The sequence below is a fragment of the Crocodylus porosus genome, unplaced genomic scaffold, assembly GCF_001723895.1.
Source record: "Crocodylus porosus isolate Cpor-Errol unplaced genomic scaffold, CroPor_comp1, whole genome shotgun sequence".
NCBI lineage: Eukaryota > Metazoa > Chordata > Crocodylia > Crocodylidae > Crocodylus > Crocodylus porosus.
The window spans coordinates 111,549,433-111,566,227 of NW_017728943.1; the positions used below are offsets into that span (position 1 = coordinate 111,549,433).

At 42.8% G+C, this 16,795-nt stretch overlaps 1 protein-coding gene across 5 annotated transcripts in view; it reads right to left on the reverse strand.

The window, feature by feature from the left end:
• Positions 1–16,795, reverse strand: part of MAP3K4 (mitogen-activated protein kinase kinase kinase 4) — a 152,232-nt gene that overhangs the window by 90,463 nt on the left and 44,974 nt on the right. For all 5 annotated transcript variants that reach the window (XM_019549991.1, XM_019549994.1, XM_019549992.1 and 2 more), the window contains exon 2: positions 2,772–2,962. In XM_019549991.1, the coding sequence (XP_019405536.1) occupies positions 2,772–2,962 (191 nt within the window). The remainder of the gene's footprint in view (positions 1–2,771; positions 2,963–16,795) is intronic.

Genomic DNA, 16,795 nt, shown 5'->3' on the forward strand with positions numbered 1-16,795 from the left:
CCCTTACCAACCTAGGGTTATTTCGCCCTGGCTCAAACTGCTGCAGTCCTGGGCATACATGCAGACACTGAACCCAGGAACAGCTGACTCTAGTGCAAACTGCACAAGAGTTTACCACATCACCTTAACGGCACATGTAGATGCAACCTGTAGGTATCTTTCCAATTAGGGATGCAGCTTGTCAATAAGTATAACCAGATCAGAGGACAATATCCATTTAAACATCAGAAGAACCATCCTATGCATAGCTAACAAACAGGGGAGAGGCAAAACTATTAAGTATCAATTACTTTACAAGGCCAAGAGCAATTATCACTTCCAGAGAGACGGTGGAAAGGGCTACTGATACTAGATGACAACCAATTATTGGGATGGGCATCCAAAATTTGGAGGGTAAGAGAGAAATATCAGCCTTACAATAGCAAGTACATTTCATGAAGGTGGACAATTACAGAAGGAAATTCCAGACTCCTCAGAGAGGAAGGACTCTAGGAGTGCTGTTATACTTCACAGTTTGAACACTAACTCTAAGCAATGTTAGGCAGTTAAAGTTGGTGTGTGCTGCGAGCAATCACTCATTAAATGTTAATACCTTCTCCAGTGCGCAGAGTTCTCGACTTGCAGCTAGAGGGCTGGCAGGCAGAGGCAAGACTAGACCCTGCCAGGTCTCCCATGTGGCTGCCCAGCTCTCTACTTTGCCCCTCCCACTTCTCCTACAGCACTCTCCTCACCCATGGTTGCCCAACTCCCGCCAGTCTCTGTCAGTCCAGGGCAGTAGAAATCTGAATGATAGATAATCTATGTGCATGTGCAGGGGCAGATCCAGGGTGGGTGCAGCGGTGCAGCTGCATCCCCTTTTGATTCCTGGCCTACCAAAAACTTAAAAATTTCACAGCCCTGCACGTAGTTTTTAACTCTAGTTAAAAGTGTTAACTCAGTGAACAGTAACTCAGGTGTGGAAATAACTTTCAGTGAAGCACTGGATGCACTGTCAAATTGCTCAAAAAAGCTAGGATTGTTTTATGAATCTGGAAGAGAGATGGACATTTATTTCTAATGATTACAAGACTAATGAAACAGCATCTTTTGATTATTTTTTCCTAGCCTGTTGTGTTTTTATACATAATAGATAATATAGGAAATTACTGCACATTCCAATAAAGTTATATTTGTTTTTGCTTCCATCTTAAAACTGAATAATATTGCTCTGAGCCCCTAGCATAGTAAATAAAGCTTCTAGTTTCTAACTGGAGAAAAATATATAGTCTGTTATATGTCACAATATACCATATTTTCTGCACCCTGTTTTCAGAATCCTAGATCCACCCATGATGTGGTGGCAGGAAGGGTTTCAGAAGGAGTGTTGGCATTCCTGGACCAGAAGGAGTCAGCTCCTGCCCACTTTAGGCTGATCAGGTCTCTAATACAGGATGAGCACATGGTACAGGCATTCCCTGTCTGACATTGCAGCATAAGGCAGTTTCATCACAGCTGCACAACCCTTCCTGGCCACAGAACCTGGCTGAAAAGCACTCAGGTAAGCTGAGATAGCACCAACAGTGGTTCTCACCCAGGAATGCCACCACATTTGAAAGGGGAGGAGAGGTGCCCTGACCTTGAAAGGGTTGAAAAGCACTGCCTAAGGCTGTTCCGTGAGACAACTAGTGGAATAGAGGAGAAAATCTTGGGACTCCGTGAACTTCCTGACAGCTGGGTCTGTGACAGCTACCACTATAATTCAGGTAAATCAACTTTGACAAGAATGATTGGAAAAAAAACAGTATATTCTGCATGATGACAATGAACCAATAATTTGTTTGAAAAACAGCCTCAAAGTTTTGCCACAATGTATAAACAGGGCTTACCAATATTAAAAAAAAAGAAAAGAAAAATAAAGTACATGCATTTCCTTGTAGAAGTCAATATCAATATCAAGACAAAAAACTGAATCCTTAACCTAGGCAATGTTAAAGAATATCCCCAACTTAAATTTCAAACTAAATTGACTGAAAGCATTTTATTTATTGTTGTTAAACACCACTATCTAACAATATAAATGACAAAGGGCGAAAAGTAGTATTTTATTGGTTTGTTTTTGCTACTACTTTGACAAACCTCCCATATACTCACTGTAGAGCAGTCATTTCTCCCACTTTGGCTATTTCACACAGTAAAAAATAGGGAACTTTTACAGAAACATTAAACTAACTATAGGAACCAGTATAACCTTGTAACCTGGAACCACAGCCCTTGAAAACTGCATCCTACCATGTACCATGCAAGATACACCATGCACCACGCAAAGTTTGCACCATGCAAAGAAAGGATGCTGTTCATCTGGGCAAGTTTTATCAAAATGTTTGTTTGCTTCCTACAACATATTCCTATTAATTTTTGTAACATTGGATAGATAGATCTATATGTATACTTACAAGGGTCAGTTCCCAGTATTTATCATTTTTAACTGAAATTAAATGTTAACAAAACTAAATGGTATGAAAAACTATTTTTGATTGCTGACTAGACAAACGTAATGACAACTATAATTTCATTACTCAAAGTGAACTAGAGAGAGGGAAGACAATGCTAAATGCACACAGTTCTCTATGAAAGCGGCCTACAGAATCTATAGAAATGAGGAAATAGGGGAAAACAGACTATGGAGTTATCAGAAATAATCTGTAAAAACTGTACGTAACGTACATAAATACATTATATACTACTAGCTTCCAGCCCTGTAAGTAAAATAGTGTTAAAAAAGCGTCACCCACCTTTCAATGTGGAACGGCTAGTTGGTCTCCCTACGTTATTCTTCTGATGCTTTGTTGACATACGTTTCATCTGTCGGGGTGTACTAGGAGGAGAGGTTCCATAGAAAGTGTCTGTGTTTGGTTCATCTGATAATTCCTCAGGTTCAGATTCAGATCTCTTGCAAGCAACATCTTCCGATTTGCACTCTTGCCTGAAGAAAAAAAGGTCAGAATGTAGAATTAAAAAAACAAAACAAAACCCTACACATTACACTCAAGCCCGGATAATGCCACATGCATTGAACCAACAAATGCTGGTGATATTAAATGGAAATGACAATAACAGGAGTTGCACACCAAGAAGCACTTTTTCATGTTCTAATGCTTTTATAAAGGGCAACACGAAGGCTAGAATTTATACCATACTTTTGTATATTTTTGGCAGTTTACATAATGTCCAATTGTGACATTTATTTAATATCCAACATAAGAAACAAAGTAAAATCCATAATAATTATGCAAGCCGAAAAATTATACACTAATTCACAAAAGAGAAGAGAGGCTACATCACTGCACAAAAAGCTGAGAAGGACTTAAGACCCTGTAAGCCCTCTTACATGCACCTCTCATGGAACCATACCAGCACTGCATCTCTCATTATTCTTCTTAATTTTGTTGTCTTTTTTCAAGGCTTTCCCAAGCCTGCTGTAAAAGCCATGCTATGCACTAAGAACTCATGCACCCTATGCAGTTTAGCTACCAAACAGACTGCTTCACAAGCCAAACACAGCCTGAGCAACAACAACTTACATTCCCAGGAGCTGAGGAAGCTGAGGAGCCTCTCACACAAATATAAATGTTTCCTATTATATTTTTATGTGTATTTTAACAAGGCAAGTTACTTTGAGACATTAAGTAATAAATACACCCAGCAGATTACCATATTTTCTCACATATACCAAGAACTCCCCCCCCCCCCCGCAAAAAAATCAGTCCCCCAAAACCGGGATGCATGTATTAAGCTAGGAAGCTGATTTTCTACCTGAGAGAGAAGCACCCTGCTTTGATTCCTGCTCCATAGTGTAGCAGCTATGGTATACCCTTCAGGCAGCCAAGGAAGTTGACTTACTTAACGGATCGTTGTTCTTCACTCTACAGTGGCTAACCATCATCTCTCCTGTTGAATGGTCTTGATGTTCCACTAATCAAGCTAACCTTTCTTGTGCAATTCATAGGTTGTAAGGCTGGAAGGGACCTCAGGAATATCATCGGGTTCAGCCCCCTGCACCAGGCAGGAAATAAAACTGGAGACAGGTGACCCCAGCAAGGTGAATTTACTGTCTGCTGGCTGCTCCTGGTTTCTATTTCACAGCCCTGGAAACTTTTTAGCTTTTTTCAAAATCATAGATCCACACATGGAGACCAGTTTACAGCAGCAGCTAGGGCAGTGGTGGCCAAACTGCGGCTCGCAAGCCAAATGAAACTTGCCAGCACAGTATGTGCGGCTCTCCAGAGACGAAGACCCGCCCACTTCTCCCCTCTGGGACTGCTGGTTCAGGAGCTGGGCTGCCGGGGCTGGGTCTGCAGTCGCACTGCTTGCCCCAGGGAATGCTTCCCACGGTGAAAGCCAGAGCAGCTTGGCCCTGCGGCAGCAGGAGCCCAATCCCGCAACCAGTGCTCAGCTCTTGAACATTAAACTGGAGAAGTGGGCAGAGATCTGCGGCTCTTGACCTTCAGTGCAGGACTGGATGTGGCTCCCAGGGTGAGTAACTCTGGCCACCTCTGAGCTTTAATTAAGCATGAAAGGGAGGGTGAGTCAGCCAAAGATTACATTCTGTCTCTGCTCTAATACAGCCATAACTCTGGGAAAATCTTTTTTCTTCTTCATTCTACCTGTCAAAAGTAAGCTGTGCATCATATTCCAAGTTGAGGGTATGCAAGAAAGTACAGTAGTTAAGTTCTTGACATTAACCAGATTGTGACTGTCCAAGGGGCCCTAACAGATTTTTTGCATTGTGATGTATGCAAGTCAGCCACTGATTATGAAAGCTTTGATAACAGGTGGAATATAAAAAGAACTGATATTACCCAGGTTTGGCTCTACTTCAGGTGTACATTCCAGAAGCAGGCCTTTCGATGTCACACCCTCACCAGTGTGAGCTTTCTGTAATTTCCTGCAACTCCCATATAACACATAAATAATTCTTTTCAAACACAAATTTGCCTTCATCTCCCAACCTCTGCCCTGCCCTCCCAGGCTTTCCCACCATCTTAAATACAGACTTTGAACATGCAGCACTTATCATGATACGTCAACAAAAATCTTAAACGGATGCTACGTTATTTTAGAGTACATTAAACAAGACATTTAAGAAAAAATTGTGGCAAACCCAAAATTGAATAAATATAGCAGATACTAAGTAGGGCTGAAAAACATCCACTACTGACCAAAAAAAGTTAAAATTGGCCAAGAGTCACGTACAGCCATTCCCTGCACTCCCTACTTTGCCCAAATCCATCAGAGAAGTCCTCTCTGTGAGACAGTAATATATCAGCGTGCCAGGTGATTTAAATAAAGTGTCTTAACTCATTTTCTTTTATTTCCTGCTTGTAACAGGAAATTATTTTCCTTGTCACTGGTGGGTTTTTAAATACTACCTTTATTGTTAAGGTTAGGCACTTTATCTTAGTTCAGTTTTATGTATTGGTGTGCACACATGTGCATACACACCTCCCTCAACCCCCCATAATGAGACCAAATCACAACCCTGAGTCCAGCTGTTCCCAATCACAGGATAAGGGCAGTTCAACCCCTGAGGCTTCAGAGAAACAGGCTCCACCTGCAGCTTGCTGGGATCAGTGCCCTGGGCCCAGCTGATCCTAGTGGGGCACTCAGGATAGCCAATCCACTAAGGCCACAGGTAACAGGCCCCACCTGCTGTAAACTGTCCAGGAAAAGAATTAGGTACTTGGACCTGACATTCTTGTGCTTTCTTGCTTTACTTCTCAAAACTCTTGGCTCATCCTGACTTGACTCTGGCTCCTCTTCCAGTTCTGACTTTTGGTATTCTCCGACACTGGCTCTGAACTTTGGCATATGCTGACACCAGATCCTGTGCTATAGTATCTTGACTTGGCTGTGGCTCCTGATTCTGGTTCAAATTCCTGACTCAACCTGACCTTGGCACAGCTTCTGTTTCACCCCAACTCTGGCTTCAGACTCCCAGTGCCATGGGAACCTTGCCCATGGACTTCACCTGCATACCACCTTCCCTAAATCCCATGCCACATTCTGCCTGTCTGTCTGACACAAACATACAGAAGCTCCTCCTTAGGAATGGTCTCTTCTGTACGACTCTGTGCCAACATGAATGTGCTTAGCTTTGCCTACTGATTTAAATAGGTTCTGATCCTATAAACAGAAATGTCCTCTGGCTAGAGAATATCCAGAACAGTGCGATCACAATCCCGATCAGAGCCTTTGGATTCTATTATAATATAAACATTATTTGCAAAGGGACATGTAGGATCACTGGTTACTGCTATCTCACACTCTCCTTTACAAAAGACTCTTGAATTTCCTTAGCCTGCGCCCAAAAATATAACTAGGGGGTCTACCTAAATTTTTGATCATGGTGTAATGCTCTAATTCTGTGGTCATTTTACGATGGCCCCACCCCTCAGCACTGAACAGCAGAGAGGCTAGGGCAAGGGAGTAGGAACAACAGGGCAGCAGTGATCTTGTCTGCTGCCCTTCACACCACCCCACCAGGCACTGTGGACTACTGGCGCTCACAGGGGAACCAGCATTTCATTTTAATTAAGATTTTTTGTTGCTGATTTTCCGGACAATTCCAAATTTTGTGGTGTCCACAAAAACTGCAAATTACGTACATCCCTAACTATAACACATTTTCAAACAACTACTTATTCACTGACTGAGGCAGAGTCCCATAGAAAAATACCACGGGTGTCCACATAATTAAGGATTGTATTATCGTGCACGTGAACAAGGGAAGTAAAGTAAGATTATACATGGAACACTGATTCTGATATTTTCTAACTTTTGACTCCTTCATCTTTGTGAAATAACTTTGCCACATGCCTAAAATTACCCTAGATCCAGAGTCAGCAATGCTTCAGGAGCAGTGGGCTGAAATTATCCATGCTAGTCCAAGGTGGGCTGGCTCTGCTCCACCCCACAACCTGGGCAAAGCCCCCTGCCACCAAAATGCCACTGGAGCCCCCTCTACACAGGCTCCATTAGACAGATTGAGTCTCTGGGCGATCAGCTGCCAACCCCTGCCCTAGACCATTGGGTTTCAGTGTTTTATCCTTTCCCTCTTAGCCATATTTTGCCTGCAGTATAAGCAATTTAAGGTACCGGCCATAGCTGTTAATGCAAACATAAAACAACAAAATGGAATCCCTATCATAACTGGGGCAGTCGTTGGACACTGCTGTATTAACAGTAATCCTACTATACAAAACAAACAAAAGGCAGTACATTTCAGTATTGAAGGATAACTATGGTTGATACAGGCTTGAAAAGAAATGTTAGGAGTCCTGATACTAAACAGCATAGCTGGAAAACAGGCAATTAAAAATTAAAGACAATGAATCAATATTTTCACATAAACAGATTCTCCAAGCTAAAATAAAACAAGCAAGTTAAAAACAAAGGCAGTCAAGATAGCTACTTTAAAAAAAGAAAAGAAGCTGATCTTGTGGCAATACTTGAATATGCCTATAACAAGCAATTAAGAATCTAATTTTCAGTGGCCTCCATTCAGATTTTTGACACATGTACGTGTCACCACAGATAGACGTAAGTGTGCATAATTTGCTCCAAAAAGCTTCTTATTAAAGCTGTAGCCTCAGGTCTATATTTTTCAATATTTTGTTCTGGTCTACAGCAGTGTTGTACACTTCAAAGAAGAGCTACTACTAGTAATGGCATTTGAATGTTCTGTCTCTTCCAGTTCAATTCATCACGCAATCTAAAGTCCCAATTATCTTATCAATTTAAATAAATAAATACATTTCAACTTGATTTCCAAGGATTTAAATAATAATAATCATTACATGATTTTAAAGTGCTCATCCTGGCTTTCCACCTACAATAATTTGGATAGATACAATGGAATTACTTACTGTTACTGAACTGCTGCAGCTGAACTAAAAAATATAATCAAGCAATTTATGTTTGTCTGCTTCAGCCACATAAGTCCACAAACTCATGTATACTCTGTTACACACTATGATTACTAACTGAGGTTTCATTTTTACATTAACAGTAACTCTGCAGAGCAATTGGCTGTTTGGTATAGTCTACTTGAGATCATATGCAAAAATTCAGTTTGTTACAGGACTCAACAACATAGTCAAGAAGACAAGAAACTTTATAAAATGAAATGTCAGTAACATATCAATACAATGGGATTGCCTGAAGCAATGGGATTGCCTGAATGACCAGGTACCAAATGCCCCCTACTTGAACACGAGAGAGAAACCAGTAACACAAGCAATCATTAACTTAGGACAGGAAAATAATTTTACACAGTAAGATAGTTATAACCATCTCTTTCATTGTTTGTAAATAGATTCTTAAACATTGTGAGGGGAATATACTGTTTTTTACTCCAAAAATTAAACTGGCTTGAGTAGATGCTAATTTCCAGACACTGACCTATATGGTAAAGAGAAGGCTAAGAACATAATATGCTAATTCACTGCAGTAACTGAAGCCATGATTTATAATTCTTAAATAACACCAAAAGTGGGGGAAAACCACATGAATTAAAATGGGTTAATATTAACCCTTTTATGTCTAATAACCTATATTATTATTAAGCAGTTTTCCTCTTATACTCTTTGGAAAAGCCAAAAGAATGATTTGAGTGAAATAAAGTAATAGTAAGTAATAGATGCACTATTACTTTACTACTAAAAATAAAACTGCAAAGATTAATATAGTTTCCCTTTATTGCTTCTCCTTGGACTTCTTTGGAAGCAACATTAAAATTAAGGACAAATAGTTGGAAAAAATACAGAGCTGATTTTTAAAACCAATGTCTAACTAACCATGGTATAAAATGAAGCATGAATCTGTAGCCCATGATAGGGAAAGTTCTACTAACACTTTTTAATATCCTTTTAGCAACAGAAAATCTACAATAGCTAACTACTGACACTTTATTGGTATTTTATTTCGCTCTCCTCCTCTTGACAATGTCTGCTGAACAAGTGCCTTTCAGAAATACATACATACATGTTAAAATAAAATATGCATCCATCCAGACAACTGCAATGCAAACATTTTTTGTAATATGCACTAGAAGTAAGCTAAACAAAGATGTCTCAAGAAAAGAAGTCTAGAGCTGAAAATTTATGAATTATCTAGAGATATACCTTCATATCAGTTGACTCAAATTAACATCATTTAACTTGAGCTGATAAAGAATTCTAGTCTAAACCTCATTGATACTACACGTGTGAAAGGTTAATGCTTAATTGTTTAACTGATAATCCCAGGGATAACCAGTTAGCTTTCTGGGTACTGTTTTGCGGGGGAGGAGGGGGGAGAGGAAGCCCTGGGGTGCTGGAGGAGGAACCAGAAAGTGTCAGAGCAGGCACGGGGTGGGGGAAGGATGACGAGATGAACTAGTACCTATAGCCTATGAGGTTAAAGAGGAAAATAGCAGGTGACCTAATGACTCATCAATTAAGCAGTTAGCTGCTGCTCACAGGTGCTTGCTCCCTCCCAGTGCACTGACTTCATGTGAGCTGTGTTGCCTAACTGAGCTTGCCACTGCCTCCTCTCCCCCCATCCCACCCCTGCCCAGAGAAGCAGCTGTGTCCAAGCTGCTGTCATCACTCAATTCAGAGCAGGCAATTATTTTGGGTGAAGAGCAGCTTAATTAGTATTCGCGGGCTGTTGAGGGTTGCAAGGATAACCCTGTCCCTTGACAGCTGCCCTGTCCCCTGGTTGATATCTTGGGAGCAGAAGTCCAGCCCCCCTAACCCCTGACCTTTGCCACTAGAAGTCCCTCCCCCTGCCCCCAGAAGAACTCCTTTAGGGAAGGGGGTACGCCACCTTAGACCCAGAAAAAAATTTATAAATTATAAATTAAATTAAAAATCAAACACTGACAGTAACATTTTAATTTATTTGAAAAAATATTTTTGTCCTCGTGTGTTTCTGTAGTGTATATAGAAGTGATTGCATAATAGCTCAAAATGAAGTCTTACTCATATATTGGGGGAGGGGTGTGGAGGGAGAAGTATGGGCATGTGGGTGGGTATTGGAAGTTTGTGGGGGGTGTAATTTAGGGGATGTGGGAGGAGATGGGGTTTGTGGGGGCGGGGAGGGATGATGTGTGCTCTGCACTGCCACCGCTGCCTTGCTGCACAGCCCAGAGGCAACAGCAGTGGCACAGGACAGCCCAGCACAGCACAAGCTCTGGGTAGCTGCAGCACAAATGGCTAGCAGCTGAAGGAAGAGAGGCCACTTTTCCCCTGCACTCAGCAACAGCTTTTTTTTTTCTATGCTGCTGCTGCTGAGCCTGGGCAGGCTAGCCCAGTGCAGGCACACAGCATGTAGGGTCAAGGCTGTGCAGCAGGAGTCCCCGCTGGTACAGCGGAGCTGGGTTCAGTGGTGGCGGCAACCAGAAGGAGCTGGGGGAAGCAGGACGCACCACAGCTGGATGGTGGCTGAGCCAGGTGCAACTGAGGGACCCACCACAGGCCGTACAAAAACCTACTGCAGGCCTGATCCTGTATTTTGCCCACCCCTGGGTAGTCCTGCCCCTTGACAGGTGCCCCGCCCCCATCTTGGGACCAACGTCCCAATGTCTTGGAACCAATGTCTTAGGGCCAGCACCAGTGGGGCCGAGTCAGGTGCAGGCTGCTAGGGGTCTGTGGAGCTGGGCTGGGCTGCACCAGCAGGGGGAGGGGGGAGCTGGCCTGGCTCCACAGAGCCCCTGCCAGCCAGGACCCTGTACCTCTACTGCCCTGCTCTGGGCTGTGTTGGACAGTGTTTGCTGCTGCCGCCCACCTGGAGCTCACACTGTAGTAGGCTGCGGTGAGGCTGTCAGCGCTGCCTCTGGGCTGCCCAGCACCTGAGCTCCAGGTGGGCAGCAGCAGCAGCAAACACTGCCTGGTGCAGCAAGCGGGGGGGCTGCAGCTGCTGCCATCGATGGGTGAGTCTGGAGCCAGCTTGGAGCCCAGACTGCGAGCAGGGCCGGGTTACAAGCTGGTGCTAAGTGTGGGGGAAAAGTGGCCCCTTGCCCATCCCATGGCTGGCGCCCCATACTGCAGCCCCTCGCAGCCCACATTGGACTGCCTGTGCCTGCTCAGGACAGCCCCACGTGGGCTGCCAGCAGCTGTAACAGGGAGTGTGGCCACGGGGTGGAGGAGGGGCTGCTTTTCCCAACGCTCCACACCAGCTCCTTCCCTGCCCTCCCCCCACCACCACCACCTAAGCTTCCTGTGCTGGACCTGCAGGGGGGGGGCAGGGGCAGGCAGGCCCTGCTGTCGCAGGAGCCCACTGAGGATTCCCCTGGGCCCTACTGCCCCTGGCTGTCATTTTTGACAGGAACCAAGGACAGATACATTTTAATTTTCAAAACTGTTTTAGGGGCCTCACAGACCGTATTTTGCCCAGTCCTGGTTTAACCAATATAATTAGAGGAGGTTAAATAGATCATTTTTAAACAATATTTACATCCCTAATTGATACACAACGTTTAATACCTAGATAATACTAGTTTGACTTTAAAAACATGGCTGAAAATCCAAGAGAGATATCAGGAAGACAGGAGATCATTTTAAAGAAGATTATATGATAACTTCTGAAAAAAGAGCAGCATTTTAACATCACTATCTGTCAGATTTAGGAGGAAGGGTGAAACAAAGCTCCTCATGAAAGGAGTCAGATGTGAAGTGATAAGAATGAAGGTAGATGCAATACCCATAAACAACTTCTTAAAATAAAGTATTTTATTTTTTCGTTTTATTTTATTTTATTTTAAAGTGTCAAATGAATTTAATAATAATTGTTCCCTGAGTGGAAAAGAGATTCAACATTTAAGTTTCACTGCAATTACTATATTTATAACAATGATGAAATAAAAAGTCCTAGAAAAGGAAGTGATTATATATCCCCCGACAAGAAAGTGAGGTATTTTCCTACTGTAATGTTCCACCAACTCCACAGGAATAAAGTTTTAGCTGAAAAATCAAGGAGACCCCTAGTCCTGTGTCTCACCCCTCCCCCACCACCCAACTCCCAGATGAATGCTCTTTGTTTTCATCTTCACCACTATGCTGCAAATCTCACTTAACAGCATTATGGCTGCTTGAGGACAAGTGTTACATCAACTGTCATAATATCCCATCCATTATACTCTGCTGAACAAGACCATGACTTTCTCAGTTCTGCTGTCTACCCTGGGGCAAAAGAACAGAGTTGGATCCTCCCTGGCAATGTTTCACATTAGAACATTTTTCAACTGCCCATTTATGAGCTAGAACTTCACCAAATTTATAAGGTACAAATAATATGCATATTATACATATATTTATCTACAAACAATTTTTAAACATGCTCCTTGTCTCATTCCGTTTCACTTGGCTCTCCTCATTGCCCTACAGTTTTGAAGCAGGCAGAGGATATTGCTAGGGCTCGAGGGCAGTATAACAGGCAGTTTAACTCCCGTTACTAGGGAGATACTGTGGGACAGAGGTGGTTTAGGTTCTTTTAAGACTAGGACTTTTTGAGTCAAAAAGGGGGGTGAAGGATGGTGACAAGAAAGAGCTGGTGTCAAGCTACCAACTCAACCCACCTCTCTTAGAGATGACAAGTTTTTAATGAGGGCCTGCTGTTCTAGCCTGCACAGGCAGGGTCAAGTAACCAACATGGGGGAAGGAGCTAGAGGCATAAAAGCTGGTCCCAAGCATTGAGCGGAAGAGTAGAAGCCTAGCTGGGGAACTAGGATGGACTACTTTGAAAGGTAAGGGAAACACCCCAGCAACACGGTCCTGCAGCAGATAAGCAGTGGATCCAAAGATGCAGGGCCCATTCAGCAGCAGTAAGCTGAATGCTTTTTCTTTGCTACACTGCAATGGAGCTAAATTTTATGTTCTGGATTTTTTGTGAGACTCCACGTAAAAAGAAAGTTCCATTAAATGTCTGTGGGTAACAACCAGTGGACTGGGCACAGCTATAAGGGGAGATGAGTAACCTGCATAGGAGAGTGCTGAGGCATAGGTTTGTAAGTATTTATTCTGAGGCCTGGACTCCACCAGGGTAGCAAAGGTAGAGAGCCTGCGGTCCTGGCCTAGAGGTTAATACAGGGGTGGGCAAAATATAGCCTGCCAACTTATTGGATCCACACTGCTAGCAATTTCAAGCCAGAGTTTTTAGAATTTATTAAAGATAAAGGCTACGAACCTGCCCAAGTTTTCAACTGTGATGAAACAGGACTTTTTTTTTTTAATAAGAAAATGGGCAACAGGACTTATTTAACCAAAAAACAAAGTGGTTTCAAGGTATTTAAAGATAGATTAACACTTTTGTTTTGTGCAAATGCCTCAGGGGACTTTAAGTGCAAACCTCTTTTAGTGTACCGAGCCGAAAATCCACATACGCTGAAGGGTAAAAACAAGAAATGTTTGCTGGTAGTGTGCTGTTCCAAAACAAAAGCCTGGGTCACACGTGTTGTTTTTGAGGACTGGCTGCAGAACTTGTCTGTACTAGAAGTGAAGGAATTCCTTGCGAAAAAGAATCGGTCTCTCAAGGTTCTTCTTGGGTTGGACAATGTGCCAGGTCACACGTCGGAGTCATTGTCCTTTATTGATCCCAATGTTTCTGTTATGTTTTTGCCTCCCACCACAACATCAATTTTACAACGTATGGACCAGGGCATTATTAAGACTTCAAGTCTTATTACAACAGGAGGCTCTACAAACAAGCACTGGACGCAATCGACGCAGGGAGAGTGGAGAATCTGACGCAGCTTTGGAAGCTATACAACATTTTGGACTGCACCAGCATAATCCAGGAGGCTTGGGAGGAGGTCAGACCTTCAAACCTTGAATGCCTGTTGGCACAAACTCTGGCCTGAGATCATCAGTGACTTCAGTGTCGATGGTGAGGAAGCCTCTGAAGTCACTGACATTGTGTGTGGGGCTGGCCAAATGGCTGGGAGGAGAGGGATTTGAAGACATCAAGGATGTGGAGGTGGTTGAGCTGATTGATTCCCACCAACAGGAACCAACAAACAAGGAACTTGAGCAGCTTGCTGCATCCAGCAGCGACAGTGAGGAAAGGGAAGAGACAGAGGCTACTACGCCAGCCTTCACTACTAAAGCCATTCAAGAGTTCCCGTGTTAAGGCTCAAAACTCGAGTGAAGAGATCATGGAATTTGACCCCAGCTTGGAAAGGAGTCTCAAATTTAAGAGGGGCTTAGATCAACTCCTCTCATATTACAAAGAGCTCCAGAAGGAACTGGACAGAAATGTGAAGCAGCAGAGGATCACCTCCTTCTTCAAGCCTAGTAAAGGTAAAACCTGAGTAAGTGTTTTAATAAGACTACTAATTCCATTATTTTGTGTTTAAATATCCTTCTATTATGAAATAATGTTATCAAATCTTGGTCCCAGGTCCCTATCCCCATTTTCCATTGACTTAATGCCTCAAGTTACACCGTTTCAACTTACACGGTGTTTTTCAGGAACTATCCCCCATGTAACTCAGGGTCTGACTGTATTCTGAAATCTGCATTAGCTGTAACCGTATTTGCTTAAGTGATGGACACACAAACAAGTTACTGCAAGGGAAACAAGCAGGTGAGTTACAGTGCCAGCCACTGTTGCCATGTATGGTCTTACCCTGTCATGAATGCAAGTAAATCCATGGTAATCCATGAAGGACCAAGCTACTGTGAGTTTGATTTCATTCTACAATGAGCAATTATCATTAAGTTGCTGATAAACGCAAATTCTGCCTTCATTTACTTCACAATAATTTGAACATGTGACCATACCTAGGGTACAGCTTCAATGCAGAGTTCACACAAAGTATCTAAACTCCATTTAACTCCTCTTAGGCTGCAATGAGAGCAGACTGTGTTAGAAGACAACAAGCTGTGCTTGAGCTGTGATATACACTCTTGCAACTCAGTCAATTCAATTTAAAAAGGACCACACACTAAACTTCAATTTGTTTATGGATGAGATTCAAATCAAGCCCAATGTTTAACTTTGCAGTGAAAACAAACCCTTAGCTGCACTGATAAAAAAAACTTCCTTGTATTCCAGTGTATTGTTTCTGTATTAGCAGTCTGAATATACACATACAACTAGGAATCTACTTAAATCAAAGTTTTGCAATTTTCACAGAAACTGAAAAAAAAAAAAGTGATTTCCATGATCACTGTGAAAAAATGGCATTTCCCGTGATTTTGCATGGAATCGCCAGAAACAAAATAAAAGCTTACCAGAATACAAAGAAAGCACGGCAATCCCTGCAGCCATAGAGGACATGGTTTGAGAAAGCTACCAAGAAGCTGAGCTAATGATGTAGACCAGCAGTTCCTAATCTGTGGTACAGGTACCACTAGTGGTACGCAGATAACCTGTCACTGGTACACATTCCAAGATTTATTATCATTACTTTATATGACAAAAATTTGCTGGTGGTACTTAAGGTTGTATCATTTTAAAATTGGTGGTGCACAATCTGTCAGAGTTTGGGAATCGCTGATATATACTCAGTGAAGGCACCACTCAGAAAAGGAAAAGGGTTTCGGTGCCATCTTTTAAGAAGCCAGATACAATGCTGCACTCTGAAGATGATGAGTGAAAAGAAACCTAAGAAAGCCAAATCCATTTCACCTCAGGATCATAAAAGGCAGTTTCCTACAGGAACCTTGCACGCAAATGATGGTACATTGTTTTGTTCATCTTGCAACGTGACTCAGGATGCACTGAGGGGAAAAAAAACAGCACTGATCGGCATTCAGATTCCAAATCCCATAGAGAGAGCAAAAGCCTATTGCAGAGGCTGAAGATCAGAGCAAGAAAGAAGCAACTATGTCCTTGATCGTTAAAAGAACCACGGAAAGCAATCCGACAGGAAGAGAGGCTACATTTGTGCTAGTGGAGGTCCTCACGGCCGCCAACATTCCTCTGGAGAAAATTAATAACCCTAAATTACAGGACTACTTGAAAAAACACATGCCAAATGCAGGCAGTTACCCATGTGCAAACAAGCTTCGCCAAGATTATCTAGCAAGGGTAATTGCTTTGCATGTTCAGTCTACAAAATATGCATTGGCAGAATATGAATCAACCTCATTTGTAGCAGACTAAGCAACAGATGGCCTAGATAACTATGTTCTGCCCATTTTATTTGTATCCAGGAGTTAGAAAGATCAGGGAACCTGCCTGTTTTTCAATAGAGCCTGTCCACCTTGTATCTGTCAATTTTTCTATCGTGCCAGAAGCTGCAGTGAAGACTGTTGTAAACTACAGCTTAGAATTTAACAAGATCTCAGCATTTCTCTCTGATAATGCCATGTATATGTGCAAAGCTTTCTCTGATGTACTCCACGGAATGATGCCCAACGTAATTCATGTCATGCACACATCCTTTCTTTAGTAAGTGACATCTGGCAAACACATTTTCCTGGTGTGGTTTTCTGGTTTCTTCTTTTTAAAAAGCGTTCAAACTTTGTCCAGACTTTGATACATGGAGTCCAGCACCAATCAAAGCGGGGATCTACATGCGATTAACTTCCACCAGAGCCAGTGCTTACAGGGCTGCCAATCACCCAGGCAGCTCAGGTGCCGGTTACCAGGGCAACCAGGTGGGTCACATGGCCAGAAGGGGGCAGGGCCTGGCCTTTATAAACAGCTTAGGCCGGAGCCTGACTCACAGTTCCCTTCTGGCTGCCGCAGGAGCTCTGCGGCTCGAGCTGAGTGGCCTGAGTTGGTGGTCGCAGCCTTACCCCACTAACAGGCTGCGATGATGCGGGGAACA